This window comes from Tenrec ecaudatus, chromosome 6 (assembly GCF_050624435.1).
Source record: "Tenrec ecaudatus isolate mTenEca1 chromosome 6, mTenEca1.hap1, whole genome shotgun sequence".
Classification (NCBI taxonomy): Eukaryota; Metazoa; Chordata; class Mammalia; order Afrosoricida; family Tenrecidae; genus Tenrec; species Tenrec ecaudatus.
In genome coordinates, this window is record NC_134535.1 from 61,097,479 (window position 1) to 61,120,107 (window position 22,629).

The following is a 22,629-nucleotide window of genomic DNA, read 5'->3' on the forward strand; positions in this document are numbered from 1 at the left end:
ATTCTTGGGGGCTGAGTAAAAGAATGAACATTATCTCATGTTGTCTTTTCTGACCATTCCCCCAGCCCTACCCTGTGCTATGGGGAATCGCATCCTAATGGGCCTGGCTACTATCAGGATCCTAAGCGGAAGAAAGCTATATGATGCTGAATTAGTTTATTGTGCCAACCTGGCCAATAAACATCTGTGAGATTAATTGAAGGGCGGAGGGATAAATGGCTCAGCAAGCCTCGCCTGTCTAGTTCTCGGGTCTCTTGCTTTGTGATGGTTGCACCAGGTACCTGCAAGACATCCCCAAGGAGAAGCCACATGGACCTACCCCGATGCAGCCTGGGTACTGGAACACCCATGTGGAGACCCCGCCAGCGCTGAGATGTTTACACATTCACTGACTCCGCTTTCCTCCTGCAGTCGGCATCATTGTGTCTGTTTTGTGAGATGGAGGAGGACTTTGTGGATTGGTGTTGGACATATGGGTTAATGTTGGACTTGTGGGCTTGGGCAGCACTGGGTTGGGATGTTTTCTTGATGCACACTTAACCTTTATATAAAAATCTCTTATACATGAATTTCTGTGGATTTATTTCTCTAAAGTACCCAGACTAATACAGATGCCCAGCACAGCTGAAGTGCCACTCCACAGGTCTGACAGAAATTTGAGGGCAGAGATCTTTGCATGACCGCCATGTTTATCAAGGCTACAACTTCAAAAAAGTAAAAATAGCAACCAATCCATCAGGCAGAGAAGACTTTAAAAGCACTGTAAAGTACTAGTGTGGCTAGCTTCCACTACAATGAGAACAAAATTCCTGCATCACACAGCTACTACCACTTTAATGGAACTTTGCAAACGTATATTAACATTACATATTTACATACTGTCCAACCTATTATTGTTTCCAGGTTGTCAAAAGATGGCTCAGCCAATATGCCCGAGTCAACGTTCAAACTACATGTGTCCAAAGGAGAAGGCTCAATATGTGGTTCTGACCAGGAGAGGCTAAGAAGTTAGAGATACAAGGGGCGATGGGTGGCGCCGATTGACATCTACTTCCTATGTGTCTCTGACACATTTCAATTCAGGAAGGATTGAATCATTTTCTATGTGAAGAATGAGGGGCCTGCTATATCAGAACAATTCCCAAGATACTTTCTTTCTTATCAGCTTCTGTGTTCTACAATGAGTGCCCAAAAGAGGTGTGTGGTCACAATACTATGGAAATACATTAAGGGAGCTTCAGAAGTCTTGAAAGAGGAAGAAATACATCAAGAGGCAGAAACAGGACCCATTAACTACATTTATTGCGCACTCATTGGGTACATCAGATGTAAAACAGGCAGGATGGGAACAAAAATAACTTGAAGAAATATACACAACAATTTCAGCTACTGGAGAAGTACAAAAGTTATACACTTTATAAAAATTTGTATGCCTGTCAAAATAATAGTCTAATATAATAAAATAATCAATTTTCAAAATTGTGCTTAGCATCACAGGATTATGATAAAATGGGCTGAGAAACGCCCGCACAGTATCCATTCTAATGACACGCTTCACAACGAAGATGGCTTAAATAAGACAAATACTTTGGCTCATTGTTGAGATATCCATGGTCAACAACTCTATATAGATGCAGTTCCTCAACGTGCATAACACCATTTGCACTATAGGTCCATTTTACCATGAATGCCCACCTTTTTCAGTCTAGCTTTTACTAAGTTCTTTTGAGAACTGTTCATATTTCCTTTGTCTGATCATCTTCTTCAAGTTTCCTGATTTCATTTTTTAAACAATTTATAGTTTCACGACTTGCTTTTAATCTCTCTTTAAGCTCCGCAATTTCAAAGCTTGTTTTTTTCTTGGCAGCTTCTAATTTTTCTCTTGTTTTCACTTCAAGTTCTGCAACTAGGGAAAGCAACACAGTTATTTCACTTTTCTCACGTCTATGTTAATTTTAGAGAGTAATACATATTTTAAGTTTTATTAGCACTTCCACCACATATCATATAATTCAATAGTTCAATCATATCAAGAAGAGTTGTATAATAATTATCACCACATTCAATTCTAGAACATTTTCTTCTTCCTTGTACTGTTATTCATGTAATTATTTTTTCTAATTGTGGCAAAGATATAACACAACAAAACATTCCTTAATTTCACTTCTACATGTATAAGTCAGTGCCACTGATTACACTTTTCATTTTAAAATGTATTTCTTTAGGTATACTTTTGTCCATGAAGAAATGTGGACAACTTGCATACATCTAACAGAAGTAATAACATCTGAATTCCCAGGGTGGAGATAAGGTGTTTTCTAGAACTAAGAGTGAAATTTAAGCCATTAATACCTTAACTCACAGGTGAGATTTTAAGACAATATGTTCATCTTTCTCCATCTAAGTATTATTTTGAAAATAAGGGAACTGGAGGCCCAACACATTCCGCTAACAACAACAACAAAACAAACAAAAACTAAATCTTAAATTCAAGTGTAACAAATGCAAGTATTTTTTCCCAAGAGACTAATCCCTGCTTAGGTTTAAGTATCCGTTCTTTTAGTTAGTGGTTTTGAGACATTGGGTCTCTGCTCATTTCGTCTTAGGTAAAATTCTAGTAGCAAATATTATTTTCTGAGGGTATTTTAAATGAACACTTGAAATACAGAATACTCATAAAAAGTCTATGAACTTATTATGATGATTAATGAATACATACTTATATTTAAAACATTCTTGCTGGCTATATATCATATTAGGAAAGTAAATGCCATTAATAATAAATAGGATACACATGAGAGTATTTCAAAAAGTTCCTGGAAAACAAACAGATAATCAGATTTTCCCGCCAACTTTTTCCAAGCTCGCTCATTTTAAATATTAGACTAGGATCTAACCCAAACCAAAACTCACTGACAAGTCTCATAGTGATCCTACAGGGTAAGGTACAACTGCACCTGTGGATTTCTGAGGCTGTAAATTTTAGCAGAGTTGAAAGCTTCATCTTTATCCCATGGAACAACTGGTGGGTTTGAACAGTTGACCTTGTGTCTAGCAGACCAGTGAGTAACCGACTCCACCACCAGGACTCCTGGTGCCACTAACAAAACCTGATGCTTAGAACAGCCTAATGATTCCTAGGAAGTTGATTCAAAGTGTAAGTTGCTTCACTGCCATCGAGGTGATTCCAACTCAGAGCGACCCTACAGGACAGGGTGGAAGTGCCCTTGTGGCTTTTGAGACTGGAGCTGTTTACAGAAAGAGAAAGTCTCATCTTTCTTCAGCACAGCAGCTGGTGGTTGCAAATGGTTGACTTGTGGTTAATCGGCAGCTGCTAAAGTTTATTGTGCCAGCCTGGCCGATAAACACAAGTAGAATTAACTGAAGGGCAGCGGGATAAATGGCTCGGTGAGCCTCACCTTGGTTGTTCTGTGCCTCAGTTTAAAGGGGTACACGACCTGTGGGATGCCTAGCCTGTGCACTGTGTCGCTGTAAGTTGAGGTCCCTTTAAGCCCACATGATTGGAATGTTCATCTCTGGAGCTGGGGACTGACAGTTGATGACAGCTGGGGACCTGCCTTGCTGTTTGCTGCCTGGGAATATACAGCCCAGCTCTCTCTACAGAAGGGGACTGGCACCTGGCAGCTCTCAAAACTTGAAGGACTGCTAGTGTCTCACTGCTTTATAATTTAACTGTTAATTTCTTGTATTATCTATCTGTATATTATTTAACGGTTTATTTCTCGAATTATATATCTATCTTTATAAATATATTTATAATTACTAGCAATCTGGTTTGTCTCTCTAAAGAACCCTGTCCAATACATTTTGGTACCAGGAGTGCTTCTAGAGAAATAAACTATAAATATGGATTTCTTAAATTGGTTTTCCAACCTATTTAGTCTTGACGGGGATACATCTACTACCCGTACTAATCCATGGTGTGAAATAGCAAAGATAATACCTAAAGTAGCACCTAAAGTAGATGATGTGCTGGATAAAGGAGATGCTCTAGGTAATTTGATATTTTCCAGGAGTTTTGTGATAATGACAAGTATAGGGAAGCTGGTTGGCTGGTCCTTCGTACAATGGAAAGTGTTATTAAGGAGAGGGATGATCTCAGAGCCTCAAAAGCACGCCTCACGTGCAGACTAACAGATTTGAAAACTTCCATCTGTGCTACAAAGGAGAGCCTTCTCTCCTCTAGTAAAAGAGCTGACATTGCTGAGAACCAGATCCAGAGTCTCATTATTCGAGTGGCTGAATTACAACGGCAGCTGAATTGCAGATCTAGAGTAGCGTCTGAAACCAAAGTAAGGGCATTAATTGGGAAAAGTTGGGACCCTGAAACATGGGATGGGAACATATGGGCTGATGATCCAGAAGAGGAGGACATTGAGCCCTTAGAAACACCTGAGCAGATTAGCCAAACTATTCGAGTTGATATGCCAGGTGGGGCTGCATCAGTAGCATTACCTGAGGAAGATGACTCACAAGCTATTGCTGAGAGCACCCAGGAAACACCCTCACCACCCATTATTTCCGCTAGACCTGTCACTAAAATGAAGTCTCAGAAACCTCTTAAAGGTGAGGTTGAGAGGATTATCCAAGAAGCGCACTGCACACATAAAGACCTGCTCGAGTTCTCAAATACGTACAAGCAAAAGCCTGGAGAATACCCCTGGGAATGGTTACTAAGGGTGTGGGATACTGGTGCACGAAATGTACTATTAGACCGGTCTGAGTTTCTGGATATGGGACCCCTAAGCACAGACTTCTTTCAATGTCCAATACAGCAGCCACTGAGTAACCCACTTAGACCATCAGGGCTCCAGTTGGAAATGCAGGACTGAAAGTAGGCGTTTTTCTAAGATTGTAAAGCATTATTCCCCTAGGAAAAGTGCAGCACAATCCTTTTTAAAGACAAGTGTCTGGGTGGGGGCAATGAGGAGCTGATACCAAGGGCTCAGTAGAAAGTAAATGTCTAGAAATGAATGAAGGCAAGGTATGCACAAACATGCCTGATGCAATCAATGTATGGATTGTAACAAGCATTGCACGAGTCCCCAATAAAATGATCTTTTAATAATAAAAAAAGACAAGTGTCTGCTTTCAATCCTACATTTCCATCTAGTGGACAGTTTTGGTAACTGCTGCCAAGGACTATTAGGAAGCAGAGTTGTAGATAATCATTTCTTCAATTCACCCAGGGCTCAGTCTGTGAACACCCTTTTCTATCATATCACGTGATACAACTCAATCACACAATTTATAATTCCATCTATACACTTCTAATCTGGTCTCTGGTCTACATCTCCCCTTGAGTACCAGACTTTAGGGGGCACCCCTTCTCAACATGTCCACTTACTTGCCGTGCAGCATCCACCATTACACTCCTATCTTTCCCCCAAATTCTGTTTCTCCCAGGCTTCTCCATGTCTGTAGAAAATAATGGCTTTTAAAAATTCCATTTTGCAAACCATCAGCACATCCTATTATACCTATCTTCAAAACAGACCCCCCAATCTGACCCCTCCTCACCACATCCATTCTCTACCACTTGTGTCTAAGCCTTCGAACTACCACGTTGTTGTTGTTAGGTACCATCAAACGGACTTCGACTCATAGCAACCCAAAATACAACACAACAAAAACACTCACAGCAGGTCCTGTGGCATCCTCACGACTGATATGTTTGTTATCTATTTTGTTATATCTAGATTCAACTGTTAGTTGATAAAGTCACTCACCCCTGCTCAAAACCCACCAATGAATTCCCATCTCATTCAGTTTAATAATCTAAAGTCTCCATGGGTGCTCACAAGCCCCGATTATAACTTGGTCCCTATTAATTTCTCTGGCCTCCTCTTCTGCTCTTCATTCCCTCATTCATTCAGCCCGTCTCGCTGGCCTCCTTGCTGCTCCTCGGATGTGTCAGATGTGAAAGGCTTAGTTTTTGTCCTTGCCACTCGCTCTATGTGCTTCCTGGCTCACTTCCTTCCTCCTTTCAGTCTACTCAAACGATACAATTTCAAGAACCATTCCCTGACAATGTTTTAAACTTCAACCACCTACATCAAGCAAAGGCATCCTTCCCCTCTTTATTTTTCAGCACCCCAGTCAAAACATCTATTTATTTAATAACAATGTCTTTGCCTCCATTGGCATATACGGTCCACGAGGGCAGGGCTTCGTGTCTATTTTGGACACTGCTCCTATCCCTAGAACTTGGATCAATGCCTGTTATATAACTGGTGCTCAACATGTACTGTAATTAATGAATTTGAAAAATAGCCGCACGATGAGATAAATATCAAAATAAGGATGGCAAACAGGTTTCAGCTCCAGTGCCAACTCCAAGTGTGTGACAGTAGCTGCTGGAGGTGGTGTCAAAGGGAGTCCGAGACGTCAACTCAGAGGGAAGGCGTGTCATGATCCTATCAATGTGGCACTCAAGTATTACCACCATCCTACCTACCATTAACCTGACACTGCAGGTAAAAAGCGAATAAAGTAGCTTACAGTGAACATGTACAGTCATATTCTGTAAGGTTCTTCACAGATTCGGTTAGCAAAGTTTAGTAAGGAGAACGCTGACAGCTTAAAAGAGAGTGGTGAAAAGCTACGACAAATTAGTTTTTCAGAGACCCTAAGAGCCCATCTTTCAACTTCTGGAAGCAGGTCTACTTCGGGAACAACTGAAAACATTTTTCTTCCACGGTCTACAGTGTTACATACTTTAATTTGTATAAAATTTACCTAGAAGGATTACAAAAACTGAAATGGGCACCCATCACACATTTGCTCCACCAACAAAGATAGATCACCTGTTAGCACATGGCACTTACATTCTGTCTCGTGCTTATAGGCTCCTAAAGTAAGCTGACGAGATGTTGTTAGCAGTTGTTGCATCATTGCTGTTGGGTCTTGAAATATCTGAGGGAACAGAATGGAAAGGAGTTCAATGACCCCCAAGCTTTCCGCATAAAATGCTTGGGAAAGCTCTCATTGAGAAATCTTACCATTTCATCATAAAACTCTGAAACCACTGTCTTTTTCCCCAGCATTGCATTGGTGTCCGACTGAAAGAGCTTTAATAAATGATACAGGGTTACCTGTGAAATGAAAACACATGTCACATCTGCCCAATAATTCTCGTCACCACCATCATGAGGCAACTTGTGTGTAATTGAATTAAAGCCAGAAACTGGTAAACAGAACAAATGTGAGATGTTTTGACTGCAACTCCCAATAGCAAATCACCCTAACTCTTGTTTTTCAGTTTATTATTAGATGCCACCATCCATCCACAGCTACTTAACGTACATATTTCAAATATACAGGGTAATTCGGTATGTACTCAATCTTGTTTACAGAGTGATTCTAAGTACAATCAACACAAGATACAGTTATGGAAGTTAAACAGAAAAATCACAAATGAATTCCTTTACTCGCACAAGAATTAATTAGACTCACTTTTAACAGTTGTTAACATTACATATTTACCCTTGGGAAAAAGGGTCTAAGACTTTCAAAAAGAATAACCAATCACGGGAGGGAGCATCTACATTTCAGAAAAGTCACTGATATTTCTGTGGGTGTGTAAATGGTGAGGAACACCTTACATCCCTTAAATGGGAAGGGATGCTAAATAATAATTGTATGGAACCTAAAGGGAGAATAAACTTGCTTCTACAGTCCTGGGTAGACGCTTCAAAAACATTTCTACCCAACCCTCGGTGAACTGTGCCACTGACTAAGCACTCTGATGACTTTAGATGCTGGCAACATGGTGCCCCCACGGGCCACACCACAAGGACGCAATGTAGACATCCAACTGGGTTCTACCTCAAAACGACCTTCGCCTTGGCCTTCAGACTGAAATACCCTGAGGGGAGAGGAAGCAAAGAATGGCCCCCCAAGACTGTGGCCATGGCCGTCACTGGCCTTGCATCAGACCCCTGGCTAAGTGGGTGGCCGTGGTAGTTATATATAAACTCATGTCAACTTGAGACACAAGTGTAGGTGCGCAGTCTAGCCTGTCCATCAGGTCACAGACTGATGATGCCTCCTTGTGGGTGTGGTCTTCTTCCGAGGATTCTGGAAACTTCCTCTCTTTCTTCTTCCTGTTGACAAGCTAAGGGGAGACTTGCTAAGACTTGCAAGAGCTCTCTCTCTCTGCTTCAACTTCCTGTTGAAGAACCACACTCAGAGCGTTGGAGGAGCCATGTGGAGACCAGGACCAGGGATGAGTTGTTTCCATTACCATTGGATCCACAAGAGTTTGTAGCGAGGCCTGTGATCTTCCTGTATTTTGAATCAGTGCATGTGACTGTGTGAGTGTGAAGGATTTTTGGACTTATGGACTAATAACAGACTTATTGACTGGGCTGGGTGTTGTCTTAATATACAATTACCCTTTGATATAAAGCTCTTTCTTATACATATGAGTGTCCCTGGATTTGTTTCTATAGTCAACCCAGCATATCACAGTGTCAATGAAAGGTTTAGGCCCAGAACCACCATATATTTAGTGCCTCAACGCTCCCCCTGCTTTAATATGACAGGTTTTAATCTGATGGGCAAGGATCTGCACTTTTAAGAAATGAGACAGGAAAATTTCCACTAGCACCAATCCATATACACAATGTAAACAGAGCTCAATCTTTGAACAAATCAATCTGTACAAAGCAACAACTCATGGATTGTAGCTTGGAGTAGGACTATACTCAAACTCCTCATATATCAACAGTACCATAAATTCTAGGCCATTAGACAAATTATTGATGTTATCAATGTAATCACCTTATACTCTAGGGGGATGATTGGCAAGATTTTGTTTTTTGTTTGCTTGAGGGTTTTTGTTTGTTGGTGTTTTGTTTTTTTTCTTAATACAAACTGCCAAAGTAATCCTTAATCATTCATAACCTGGGGACAAGCAGATGGATTCTAGGCTCCCCCTAATTCTAGCCCAATTAAAGAAGAGTTAGTTCTTATAACATGGCCCTGATCAATACGCGCCTTCATAAAGAGATCACTGAAGATAAGGGTGCTACAGCAAAGTGTGGTGAAGCATGCAGATCGTGCCTGGTTATCAGTTGGAATAGTGTCTGGGGTCTTCAAACAAGCAGCCATCTAAGTGAAGTATCAACTAAGTCCATATCAAAGAAGCACACAGCCTGTGTGATCCAAAGATGACAACAATAAAATCCAAATATGATGAAGGGAAAAGTATCAGAGCTTAAACTATGAACACTCAATTTGGAGAAGGTTATGGACAGTAGGAGCCCAAAATCCATCTGCAGAGTGGCTAGTCAAATTAAGCCTCTGGCAAATCCCCTTTGACCAGACGAGGGACTCGAACAGTTATACTATCAGACAGAAATGATTGTAAACTTGTCTAGAGTGGACTGAACCATAGTATATCACACTCGGTCAGTTGACCTCCCCCTTGACCCAACCTGAATCTGTTCTAAGCTCAAATTTTTCTCACTTGATGCATAATGACAATTTCTTCTCTGCTTTTTAAATATTGTTGGTAGCCTTTCCTTTTTTAATCTTTATTTTAATTTTTATATTATTATTGTTGTTGTTTTCTTCTGGTTTCATTTTGTTTTGCTATCGTTTCTGTTGGGTCTCCCAGTTTATGGAGCACAGAAGGAGTGGATGCACAGAGACAATAACTGACGCAGTGGTTTATCTGCAATGGGGATGGGAAAGGTAAGGGGAATTGGGTGCTATCAATGAACGTGGGAGGGATGTATGGACTGTGATGAGTTGTATGAGCCCCTAATTAAATGATTAGAAAATAAAAAGAGAATGGGAGGGAGCATTAGAACTGATTGTGATGATGTATACACAACTCTTTTTTTTTTTTAACAATTTATTGGGGCTGATACAATTCTTTTCACAGTTCATACATATACATACATCAATTGTATAAAGCACATCTGTACAGTCTTTGCCCTAATCATTTTTTTCTCTTTTCTTCTTTTACATTTTATTAGGGACTCAAACAACTCTTACCACAATCCATACATATACATACATCAATTGTATAAAGCACATCCATACATTCCCTGCCCCAATCATTCTCAAGGCATTTGCTCTCCACTTAAGCCCCTTGCATCAGGTCCTCTCACAACTCTTTTTAAAGGCAATTTAACTGTGGACGTGAAGAGTTTTACTTAGCGGGCACTGAGTTACATTAATGGTGGTGGAACAATTTGGAGAGCAATGTCAATGGTTGTACAACAAAGAGTATAATTGATGGTACTGAATTATACATGTAGAAGTTGAGAATGTTTTGTTGTGTATATTTTTGCCACAATTGAAAAATAATATTACTTGAATAACAAACAAGTACAAGAAAGAAGAAAATGTTCTAGAACTGATTGTACTAATGTTTTTTAAAACTCTTCTTGATATGATTGAACTTTGGAATTGTACGACATATGGATGAAGTGCCAATAAAACTGTAATAAAAAAATCACCGATAGAAAAAGCTCTTTGAAGATCTAAAAGATTACACGAATTACATGTAATAAACAAGCTAGTCAATGATAATTCATTTTGGCAAAAGCAACATGTCTTTTAAATACTTAAAAACAGATCCAATAAGACATCAAAGGGAGAACTTTGTAGTATAATAATATGGAATTACTTTAGGAATACATAATAAAAATATCAGCATAGAAGTAAAAGTTATACAAACCAACTAAGGCATCTGAAACAATTTTTTCAAAGAGCAAAATCATTACATTAATCCTCAACTTGCAATATTCTATTTTTGATGAACTGCAGCTATGACTGTGTTTCTTTTTACATATTACTAGTTAGTATTATATGTACTCTATACAATGTTGCAATGTACTATTCACTGATGTATCTTTTTCAGACATTCAAAGGTATGACTTACTAATCAAAACACCTGGTCTATAATGGAATTGACATGTGTGGGGTCATGGATAACAGGAATCATAATAGATAAAAAGTTGGGCAGTGTTCAATTCTTAAGGACCTAAGACAAATGAACTTCACACACGCTCAAAAGCTGGTACTTGACATTGCCTCAGGATATGCTCCTGATCCTGTAATGATTGAATCAAGAAGTGAAAGTGCTGTCTCTCCCAACACAATACCTATGATTAACCCTTTGGATCAAGGTGTACTCACCACCTCTAAGTCATGCTACCTATAGAGTATATTTGCTCAGGCAATAGCCAGAGCAGCTGGAAGGAGCCATTACACCAATGCTTAAGGGTTATACAATTGTTCACTGTGTTCGAGACACTGCATCGTCCCTGGAGGAAGTTACCAGAAAATACATGCAAGAGACTGGGGAACATGCACCAAGCACTGAAACAGGATAATACGACGGACTGATGGGAAAAGTATCCATATGGCAAGAACGCTGAACTTAGAATTTATCACTGATGTGGAATAGGACATAGATCATGATGACGGGGAATTGATTAATCAGGATTTGATGGCTTTTGAAGCGGAAAGAAATTCTGAACAAGAAATAATGAACAACATCCATTTCAGAGTGTGCTCTAAGTCTGAAAAGGAAGAACATTTACCAGATTATCCAACCATCAAGAGAATTACTACAGCTGAGGTTTTTTCCAGTATTTAAAACAAGCGATACAAAGATATCTAGACGATAACAAAAAGATATAGAGATGGAAACAAATTCTAAATATGAGGAAGGGGAAAGTATCAGCGCTTACACTGTGAACACTCAGTTTATAGAAGTCCGTGGAGGCAGTGGGAGTTCCAAATTCATCTGCAGAGGATCTAGTCAGATTAAGCCTTGGGCAGATCCGCTCTAGTCACAGGCAAGGGGCTCCAACAGCTATACTACCACATAGAGATTATAGTAAACTAGATTATGGAGGGAACCATGACATGGCACGTGGTCAGCTGACTTCCCTCTTGACTCAACTTGAATTTGCGCTAGGCTCACACATTTCTCACTTGCTCCAGGACAGACATTTCTTCTCTGGTTTTTAAAATATTGATGTTTTTTTCTTTCTTAGTCTTGATTTAAAAAATTTTAATATTATTATTTCTTCTTGTTTTGTTTTTATTGTTTCTGTTGGAGTTCCCAGTTTTGAAGCACAAAAGGAGTGGATCCACAGAGACAATAACTGATATAATGGTTTATCATTGGGGATGTGGTGGGGGAAAAGGGTGAGGGAGGGGAGCTGGGGATTAAACTGAGTGGGGGAGGAGGGAGGGAACACTAGAACGTATTGTGATGATGTTTATACAACTCTTTTATTCATTATTTATATATAATCATTTTATTGGGGCTGATACAACTCATCACAATCCACACATGCATCAATTGTGTAAAGCACACTTATACATTTGTTGCCCTCATCATTCTCAAAACACTCACTTTCCGCTTGGGCTCCTGGAATCAGTTCCTCATTTTCTTTTTACAACTCTTTTTAAAAGCGATTTTACTATGGAAGTGTATGATATGTGAATACAAACTATGAAATAAAAAAGAAAGAAACCGAACTTGACCAATGGTTACCATGGGTAAAGGGGAAAGAGTTGTTGTTAAGGGGGCACTGATTTTATGTTAATGGTGGTTGACTAATTTGGAAAAGGCTATCAGTAATGGTTGTACAACATGAAGAGTATAATCAATGACACTGAGCTATACATGTAGAAGTTGTGAAACTGGAGAATGTTTTGGTGTGTATATTTTTGCCACAATAAGCCAAATACATAATTGCATGAAAAACAATGAGTACAGGGAAAAGAAAATGTTCTAGAATTGAATATGGTAATAATTGTATAACTCTCTTGATATGAATGAATTATTATATTGTATGACATGTCGAGGAAGTGCCAACAAAACTGTTTTAAAAAAAGAGCATGGTCAAACGAGAACAGAAACAGACAGAATTCCGTTGAAGTAACACTAGACAATCTGAGAATTAAAGAGAACATGGCCTGTATTTCATGGTTAGAGCATTCTGACAGAATTTCTGGACCAGACAAATGAGAGCAAATGACACTGATGGATTAGTCAGAACTGAGACAGCTTCAACCTGAAAGCATGCGGAACACAACAGCACTGGAGTCCGGAGTCTGCTCCATGGAGAGCTGCCCCATGTCAGCATCAAGACGACCTCTCCGCCACACAAATATAGGCAACAGAGTCCCCCCTGAAACCTAGAATTTTACACCCAACAATTCATTACTATGAAGATAAGGACATTTTTCAGATAGGCAATGATTCAGAAAGTCTATTTCAGAGACAACATTCCTGAAATGTTTCATCAAGCAAAATGAAAAACAAATGGAAGAAAATGGACCATCAGTCACCACTGGGAGCTAACGGACACTAATTTTAGAACCCCAACACTGGGTGCAGGAAGGGTAATTTCCAAAGGAAATGAAAGCAGTAATTTAGAGCTGTGATATCAGAACACAAACAGCAGCAGAGCCAAGAGCCAGAGGATGAGAATTCAGGTCCAAGGAGCGAATAAAGCTGAGTGCCTTAAAACAGGAGACTCACTTGCAGAGTGGGGTACCTCCAGGCATTTCAGTGGGGAGCCTGGTTTGCAGACCCACAGATCTAGTGCTGAGTGCCTTTTTTGCTAAGACTTATGATGGAGTGGTGTGCGCTGTAGGCATTTATTGATAGCACTAAAAGGCTACTTTCTGATGCTTGGCCTCTTGGCCAACACTCTGCCGTGCTTGAATGTCTAACAGTCAATGAGTTCACACAGCAAGCAGTACAGAGGCCTCAGTTCAACACACTTTCATGGAAGAGTTAATATACTGGAAGTCTTTCAACTCATGTGGGCTACCAGGTCCAAGGTGAAGGAAGCAGACGGCAGTGTGGATCAGCAGCAGTCAGTATTTAGGGAGCTCAGTGAAGCAGGCCCTGATGGAATCTTGAACCCAAGCATGATGACAGGATCCACCAGCCTCGAGCTCAAGAAATGTACGTACCAGCAGTGAGACAAAGCAGGTCTCGAAGGAGCCTCAAGTCTTAGCGACACAATCCATGGGTTGGCTTGGCCCACAGGTAGTATAAAACACAGGTTGAGGCAAAGAACTAGCTAAAGCAGCAGCATGGTTCAGTACACTTCGATTACCAGAAAGCAAGAGAGAGGGGGTGGGCCTTGCACAGCTATTTATCTCTTTGCCCCCCAAACTGTGACCTGATTAATCCCACATGTTCCTATTGGCCTAGATGGCACTCACAACTGAAGCCAATTAGTTAGTATCTTCTCCCACTTTCTCTTTCCAAGACCATTTAGGAAAAGATTGGTGGGAAATACGGAGGCCATGCCTACAGACTCATAGTCATTAATTCACTGCACTATCCATGTTAAATTTCTCGAATAAAACCTATAACCATTAAGTTTTGTCGGTAAGTTCTGTGCAGCCATTGTAACAGATATTGAGCCTGTAGAAAAAATGAGAGTGCTGTGGGGAAGGATGATTGGTACCACAATTGGTAAAAAGGCTGGTGGGTGGAGGCATGACTGACCCCTGCGCCTCAATGAACTGGTTGGGGCTGAGTAGTTCCATTCTCTTCTTCCACCTGTGTAGTCAGGGCAGTCAGACACTATATCCATTTGCCTGTTTTACAAGTTGGTACCAAAACTGTGCATCAATCTACCTGAGGGGCTGGCTCCATGATACTCAATAACTGAATTAGATTCTCCATGGTTTGTGATCTAGGAATTTGAATTTTATAAAAGCATCACAGGTATTTTTTATGTACCCAGTTAAGAACCAGTTTTCTGAATCATTAGTCTAGTTTATACACTTTAAAAGCACTCACACAATTAAAAAACAGAAACATATAATCTGATAATTAAAGTATAAATGTATGATGTTAAAGGAAAAAGCTGTCAAAATGAAAATGAATGGGGATAAATGTGAAAGACCTAAGACTAGTTACACTTGGTCACAGAAATATGGAATGAGGCATAATTGAGCTGTGATTTGATATATTAAAAACAGCTTGACAGTTTTTTTATACATCATTTAATTAGGGCTCATACAACTCTTATCACAATCCATACATATATCAATTGAGCCAAGCACCTTTATACTCTCATTGCCCTTATCATTCTCAAAATTCGCCCTCCACTTGGGTTCCTGGAACCAGCTCATTTCCCATTTTTTCCCTCCCCCTCCCACCCCGCTCCCCCCTCCTTCATGAATCCTTAATAATTTATAAATTATTATTTTATCTTATTTATACTGCCTGGTGTCTCTCGTCACCCATCTTCCTGTTGCCCATCCCCCAGAGAGGAGGTTATATGTAGATCCCTGAGATCGGTTCCCCCTTTCTACACCCACTTCCCTCCTGGTATCGCCACTCTCACCGTTGGTCCTGAGGGGTTCATCTGACCTAGATTCCCTGTGTTTCCAGATCCCATCTGTACCGTTGTGTATCCTCTGGTCTAACCAGGTTTGCAAGGTAGAATTGGGATCATGACAATTGGGGGAGAGGAAGCGTTTAAGAACTAGAGGAAGGTTTTGAGTTTCATTGTTGCTACACTGAACCCTGAGTGACTCATCTCCCCACTACCCCTCTGCAAGGGATGTCCAGTTGTCTACAGATGGGCATTGGGTCGTCCCCATCACGCACTCCCCTCATTCATGATGATATGATTCCCCACCTCCCGCCTTTGTTGCCTGAAACCTGGTCCCCTCGGCCCTTCATGATCACACATGTTGGTGTGCTGCTTCCATGTGGGCTTTGCTGCTTCTGGGCTAGATGGCCGCTTGTTTACTTTCAAGCCTTTAAGTTCCCAGACGCTATGTCTCTCAATAGCCGAGCACCATCAGTCTTCTTCACCACACTTGCTTATGCACACATTCATCTTCAGAGTTTATGTGGGGAAGCTGATCACACAATGATGGTGTTTGTTCTTTGGTGTCTGCTACCCGATCCCTTCAACACCTCGTGTTCACTTAGGCTTGTGCACTTCTTCTCTGTGGGCTTTGTTACTTCCGAGCTAGATGGCCACTTGTTTGCCTTCAAGCCTTTAAGACCCCCAGATGCTATGTCTTTTTGATAGCTGGGCACCATCAGCTTTCTTCACAGTTGCTTATGCACGTTTGTCTTCAGCGATCATGTTGGGAAGGTGAGTATCATGGAATGACTGTTTAGCTGAGCAAGGTGCTATTTATACTGAAGGGGTGTGCGCAAGGAGGCCCAATGTCCACCTGCTACCTTACTACTAAACCTATAAAGATATGCACATAGGTCTATTTCTCCCATAATCATAAATATATTTACATATGTCCATGTCTGTATTTAGGCTTCTATGTATGCCCTTTGCCTCCTACTCCTGCTCCTTTCCTCTATTTCCTTATGCTTTCCTCCTGTCCCACTACCATGTTCAGCCTTCATTCTGATTTCAGTAATTCCTCTCAGTTACCTTGCCCTTGGTCACTCGCTACCAGTCCTTCCATCCCCTCCCCTCCACTGGTTTTGAACCACTCGTTGTTCTCTTGTCCCTGGGTTGGCCAAGATAAGATATGCTGAACAAACAATGTGAGAAGAAAGTAACGGGACCAACGGTCCAGGAGGGACATGAGCGTGTGGGAGGTAGGGGAAAGGAGGAGGTGTTGGCCAGCTTGATGTTTTAAGTCAAAAGAACGAGTACTGAAAAGAGGATGAGGTATGACTGTGAAAACCTGAGTCAAAAACTAGCTCCTCTACAGTAAGTGTTCCTTAGCACGTGACTTGACCTTGGCATCCTCATCTATAATGTGAAGGTACTACCAATGTCACAAAGTTGCTGAGTTATAAAAGCAAAATTTGGGGGGATTTTTGACAATATCAAATGGCAATCTATTAAGTGATCAAATGATGCTTAAGCCAGTGGTTATAAATAAGAATTCATAAGGTAAAGTAAAGGTGCTACTACTGATGTCTGCGTGGAAAAGCAAATTGCGTACTTCTATGGCTATTATGAAAATAGAGCCCTGGTGGTTTTCTGGGTAGTAATGTGCTGGCTGTTAACTGCGAAGTCAGCAGTTCAAAATCACCAGTCCCTCCATGGGAGAAAGATGAGGATTTCTACTCTCATAATGAGTTACAGTCTTGGGAATCTACAGGGGCAGTTCTATTATTACCTATGGCATCACTATGAGCTGGCACTGACTTGATGGCAGTGGTTTGGTTTTAGTTATTATTATTAATAAAAGTTCCCATTCCAGACAGCATATCATCTTGTGATAGGTAGGTTTATTGTGCAAACCTGGCCAATAGCAACATGTGGGATTAATCAGGTTGCAGTTTGATTGGAGGGCATAGAGATAAATGGCTCAGCAAGTCCTCTTGCTCTCATGATTGGACCTGCATGCTGCAGCTGCTTTAGCTAGTTCTCTGCCTCAACTTGTGAGCTACATTACCTGTGGAACAGCCAACCGCCAACCTGTGGATCCTTCGCTAGGGTTTGAGGTTCCTTTAAGACCTGCTTCACCATGCTGCGGGTGTGTATCGCTTGTGCTTGAGGCTAGTAAATACCGTCATCTTGCATTGTTTGAGTTCATTACTTCATCCAGACCTACTTTACTAAGTTCCTGAGTTGCTGCTCACTGTTGGTGACCCATCCTGCTGTTTGCTGCCTGCACTGGCCGAGGGAAGACTCAGCCGGCTACTTCCTTGACCTTAGATCTAGCAGCCCTCATGAATTGAAGGACTTATAGTATATTAATTGTTTCACAGAAGTGAATTGAACTGAGAGCCCTCTGTACTGCTGTGTGGATTAATTAGTTGTTATATTCCTTGGTGCTGTATAAATCTATCTATATCTATGTATCTATAGATATAGATATGGATCTCAACTTGCTTATCCATAATATCCAAATGATACCAATGAATAAAAAATTTTTTTTGCTGTTATAATCATGCTACTTGTCATGTTATCTTTCCAATAAATATTCAGATTATATCTTATTTTTTACTTCAAAACTAAAAGGGGGTAGAGAGTAATTTTGAAAAGGATTTCACTTAAAACTGAAAATCTTAACTCATGTCAAGAAATTCCATGCTTACATAAAATACATCTAGAAGAATACATCACCATATAACCAATTACTCACAAGGTAAAATATATTTCCGCAATTAATAAAATCATTTATATTTGTAAAGAATAACCTTACTCACAGGTCTTTCATTAGGATCAATGAAAAATATTTTGATGATTATTTCAAATTCACCCCATCCTGTTTCTGTAATTTCATATGGAGGCTTAGTAACAACTGGAAAGAGAGAGGGGGAAAAAGTTACTGATTTACTGTTGCTTCCTTTTAAATTTATGTATTATTGAATTAAAAACTATAACAAAAGTGTACTTTACCTCTTAAGGGATTGCCATAACTTTCATGTAATTTAAACTGGATTTTCTTCACATATGCTGACATATCCTAAAATATAATTAGAGAAAATTATTTTGCTATCTATAATAAAAACTAGGAGAGAAAAATACTATGCATGAGTCGTTTTATACATTTCTCAATTTTATAATACCTAAATTTCTAAAAAATATGAATTATACCTGGGAAATACAGTTTGTGCTGACTTCATTAATTATGAATTAATTTTAATTATACAATAGGAACAAAGGTTTGTAAAACAGTATACTAAGCTTTTGCAAAAACTTACGTAACCCATGGTTGCAAAAAATATACTTGACTTAGTTTCGTTAGGGTGCCTTCAAAGAAGGTCAATCAAAACAGTGGCTTCCGAAGGGCTGTACTGGGCCAGTTCAATTTAAGGTATAAAGGTCAGCTCAGGTTACTGTAACCATTTTTTGGGACCTCAAAGGAGTTATCTTGATAGACTTCCTTGTAGGACACAGGGTGATCACAGGGGTTTATTAGCAAAGTGTCTTAAGAAAATGAAAAAGCTGCATTGGTGAGAAAAGGCAAGGAAACTTACACAAATGAATTTTCCCCCCACCATTGCCGTGCTCATTCTCCAAGGGCAATGACGGCTTTCCTATTGGGAAGGAGGAACCGACTACAAGGATCTACATGTGACCTCCTGGGGGACGGACAACAGAAAAGTGGATGAAGGGAGACATCAGACAGGCCAAGATATGACAAAATAATAATTTTTAAGCTATCAAGGGCTCCTGAGGGAGGGGGAGCGGGATGGAGGGGAAAAAGAAGAGGACCTGATGCAAAGAACTTCAATGGAGAGCAAATGCTTTGAAAACGATGAGGGTAAAGAATGTACAAATGTGCTTTTACACAATTGATGCATGTATGGATTGTGATAAGAGTTGTAAGAGCCTCTAATAAAACGATTAAAACATAAAAAAAAGAATTCTGTCGAAAACATTACACCCAATTGACCCTGCAGCCTTGGTCCTGCCCTTTGAGAATTCTTTCTGTTCCCCCAAAGAACTACAAAAAGGAACATGGTTTGAATCCTCTGAGGATGTCCACACTGCTGTTCTTATGAGGTATAAATCAAAGTGTGCAGGATTCTTTGAAAGAAGGGTTAGAGATGGAAACCTTCCAGAAGGTAAAGACCATGATGGATATGAGCAGAAAATACAGCTTCAGATTTTTATATTTTGGTTTTAATAAAGGTTTCTAAAATTTTGTGGCAAAACTTAAAAAAAATGTTTTATTGGTATATACTCCACATATCACACAATAGTTCAATCACATTAAGATATGTACAATTATTACAAGTAATTCAGAACATTTTCTTCTTGTACTCATTGTAGTTAGCTGCCCATTTCCCCCATCTTCCCCGGTCAAGCCCCTAGGAAATTATTAATAGTTACTGTTTCTAAAGATTGACCTATTTTGGATTTCATATACAGAAAATCATTCAAAACAAAATCTAAGAAAGCAAACAAAACAATGACTAGAAAAAAACTAGAAAAGCCTCACTTAGAGAGCAGAAAATATTTAGAACTGAAGCAACTTTAAAATGGGTAAAGAGAGCAAATGATAAGCTTTTACAAACATACTACATCTGCCATAATCCAGTTTATAATGGTCCCTGACTGATAACAAAGCTATTCGCATTGCTGGCTGATGTTCAAAAGGGATTCACCCGAGGCTTACTCCATGCGTGGACCCGCAAATGAGTTTTGGCTTCCACTATTATCCATAGCCTTCTGCAAACTGTGGTACTACTTCCCCCCGCCCCCCATTTGATTGGCACATAATCCAAATATCATACAACTCAGTAGTTCAGTCTTATCAAGGAGAACTGTACAATCGCCACCACATCGATTTTAGAGCATTCTGCCCCCCACGCCAAGGTTAAACGTCCTTTAAAACGAGTTGTGCACTCACAATCCATTCTAGTGCTCCCTTCCCCTTCTCCCTTCATTACTTACTCCCGAAATCCCCTTTCCCTCCCTATCGCCTACCCCCATCCCTGCACTCCCTATACCCCCTTATATTAGTTATTCTCATTATGCATCCACTCCTCTTGCGCTTCACAGCTAGGAAGACCAACAGAAAACAATAACAAACAAAATCACACTAAGGTAAGGAGTGTGGCAGTACTCACATTTGCTCCTAGTCTGTTTTGCAAATCTTTATTTTTTGATAGTTTTACAGACAATACTCTCAATTGATTTTATTATTGTGGTAAAAATAAGTGTAACAAAAACGTGTGCAATTTCAATTTTAAAAATATACATTTCAGTGAAATCAATTATACTACAATGTCTTGCAAATACCACGACTTGCCGTTTCCAAATCTTTCCACCACCCTTAACAAAAGCTAATACTCTAAGCAATGCCTCTCCTTTATATCCCGTCTCTCTTAGCCCTGTTGTTAGGTGGCAAGTTGTCCCCAACCCAAAGGGACCCTCTGTGCAACAGAATAAAGCACTGTTCAGTTTGTGCTATCCTCACAATTGTTATATTTGAGCCCGTTCTTGCAATCACCATGCCAATTCATCTGGTTGGTGGTCTTCCTCTTTCATGGTCTTTCTACTTTACTGAGTATGTCCTTCCCTTTCAAAGGGCTGATCTTTCCTAATAAAATGTCCAAAGTACTTCAGATGATGTCTCACCATCTTCACTTCTAAAAAGCGTCCTGGCTGTACTTCTCCCAAGACAGATTTGTTTGTTCTTTTGGAAGTTCATGGGACCTTTTAATATTCCTTGCCAGCACCAAAACTCAGACATATTATTTGGTCTTCCTTATTTAATGTCCAACTTTCCCATGCATAGGAGGCGATAAATAATATCATGGCTGGCGTGAGGCATGCATGTCAGATAAACACAATACAACATGTTTATTTCTTGACTGCTGCTTCAATGAGCACTGAGTGTGGATTCAAGCAAGATCCTTGACAATTAAATTTTAATTTTTCCTCTGTTTGTCATGGCTGTTGGTTCAGTTGCAAGGATTCTGGCTTTCTTCACATTGAGTTGTAAGGAGCCCTGGTGATGCAAAGGTTATGCGTTGGGCTGCACACTGCGAGCTCTGAGGGAGAAAGACAAGGCTTTCTACCCCTACATAGTTATAATTTTGGAAACCCATGGGGGCAGTTCTACTCTGTCCTATAGGGCCACTATGAGTCAGTATTGAATTGATGGCAGTGAGCTTGGTTTTTGTTACATGGAGCTGTGATCCACACTGAAGGTTGTAGTACTTGATCATCACCAGCTGGTACCTTCAAGTCCTTCTCTGTTCTAGCAAGCAAGGTATGTTATCTGCCCGTCATAGGTTAGTGAGACTGCCACCAAGTCTAAAGCCGTGTTTTCATGGAATCCAGCTGCTCAGATTTGTTCAGCATACAAATTGAATAAATGTAGCAAAAGGATACAACTCTGATGTACAATTTTCCTGAACCATGAATTCCAACAATTCCGTTGTTCTGTTCAAATGACTGCCTCTTGGTCCATATACAGGTTCTACACAAGCATAATTAAGTGTTCTGGAAATTACATTCTTAATATTAGCCACCGTTTATTATGATCCACACAAATGCCTTTACAGGAGCAATAAAACAGAAGGAACTATCTTTCTGGTATTCTCTACATCCACCTGATGTCAGCAACGATATCCCTGTGGCACAGTCTCGTCTGAAGCCGGCTTAAATTTCTGGCAGCTCCCTGTCAATGTACTGCTACAACCATTGTTGAATGAGCTTCACCAAAATTTTACTTGTATGTGATATTTATAAAATTGAGAACCCCCACATTCTTTCGGGTCACATTTCTTCAGAGTGGGTACAAATATATCTCTACCAGTCAGTTGGCCAGGAAGTCATCTTCCAACTTTCTTAGTTAGACGAGTGCTTCATCAGTTTATTAAAACAGTTTAATCGGCAGTGCAGCTAGGGGCACTGGTGGTGTAGGTGCTACATATTGGGCTGTGATCACAAAGTCCAACATTCAAAACCATCGGCAGTTCCATGGAGAAAGATGGGTCTTTCTACTCTCATAAACATTTGCAGTCTCAGAAACCCACAGCAGCAGTTCTACTCTGTTCTTACAGGGTTGCTGTGTCAGCATTGACTCGAAGGCAGTGAGTTTGAGTTTGAGTTAGTACAGCTTGACCCTCCTTCATTATGGTTGGTGTTTGCTCATATGCTACTTCTTGAAATGGTTGAATATCAACTAGTTCATTTTGATACAGTG

At 40.1% G+C, this 22,629-nt stretch overlaps 1 protein-coding gene across 4 annotated transcripts in view; it reads right to left on the reverse strand.

Moving 5' to 3' along the window:
- Window positions 1–1,288: 1,288 nt before the first annotated feature.
- YEATS4 (YEATS domain containing 4) overlaps window positions 1,289–22,629 on the reverse strand; it is a 28,824-nt gene continuing 7,483 nt past the window's right edge. For 2 of the 4 annotated variants that reach the window (XM_075551301.1, XM_075551297.1), the window contains 5 exons: window positions 18,363–18,429; window positions 18,170–18,264; window positions 7,023–7,115; window positions 6,849–6,936; window positions 1,289–1,906 (listed from right to left, as the gene is read on the reverse strand). In XM_075551301.1, coding sequence (XP_075407416.1) covers window positions 1,737–1,906; window positions 6,849–6,936; window positions 7,023–7,115; window positions 18,170–18,264; window positions 18,363–18,429 — 513 coding nt within the window. In that variant the 3' untranslated portion in view covers window positions 1,289–1,736. Of the gene's footprint in view, window positions 1,907–5,368; window positions 5,440–6,848; window positions 6,937–7,022; window positions 7,116–18,169; window positions 18,265–18,362; window positions 18,430–22,629 lie in introns of all 4 variants that reach the window. The other 2 variants (XM_075551299.1, XM_075551300.1) reach the window with 2 other exon arrangements.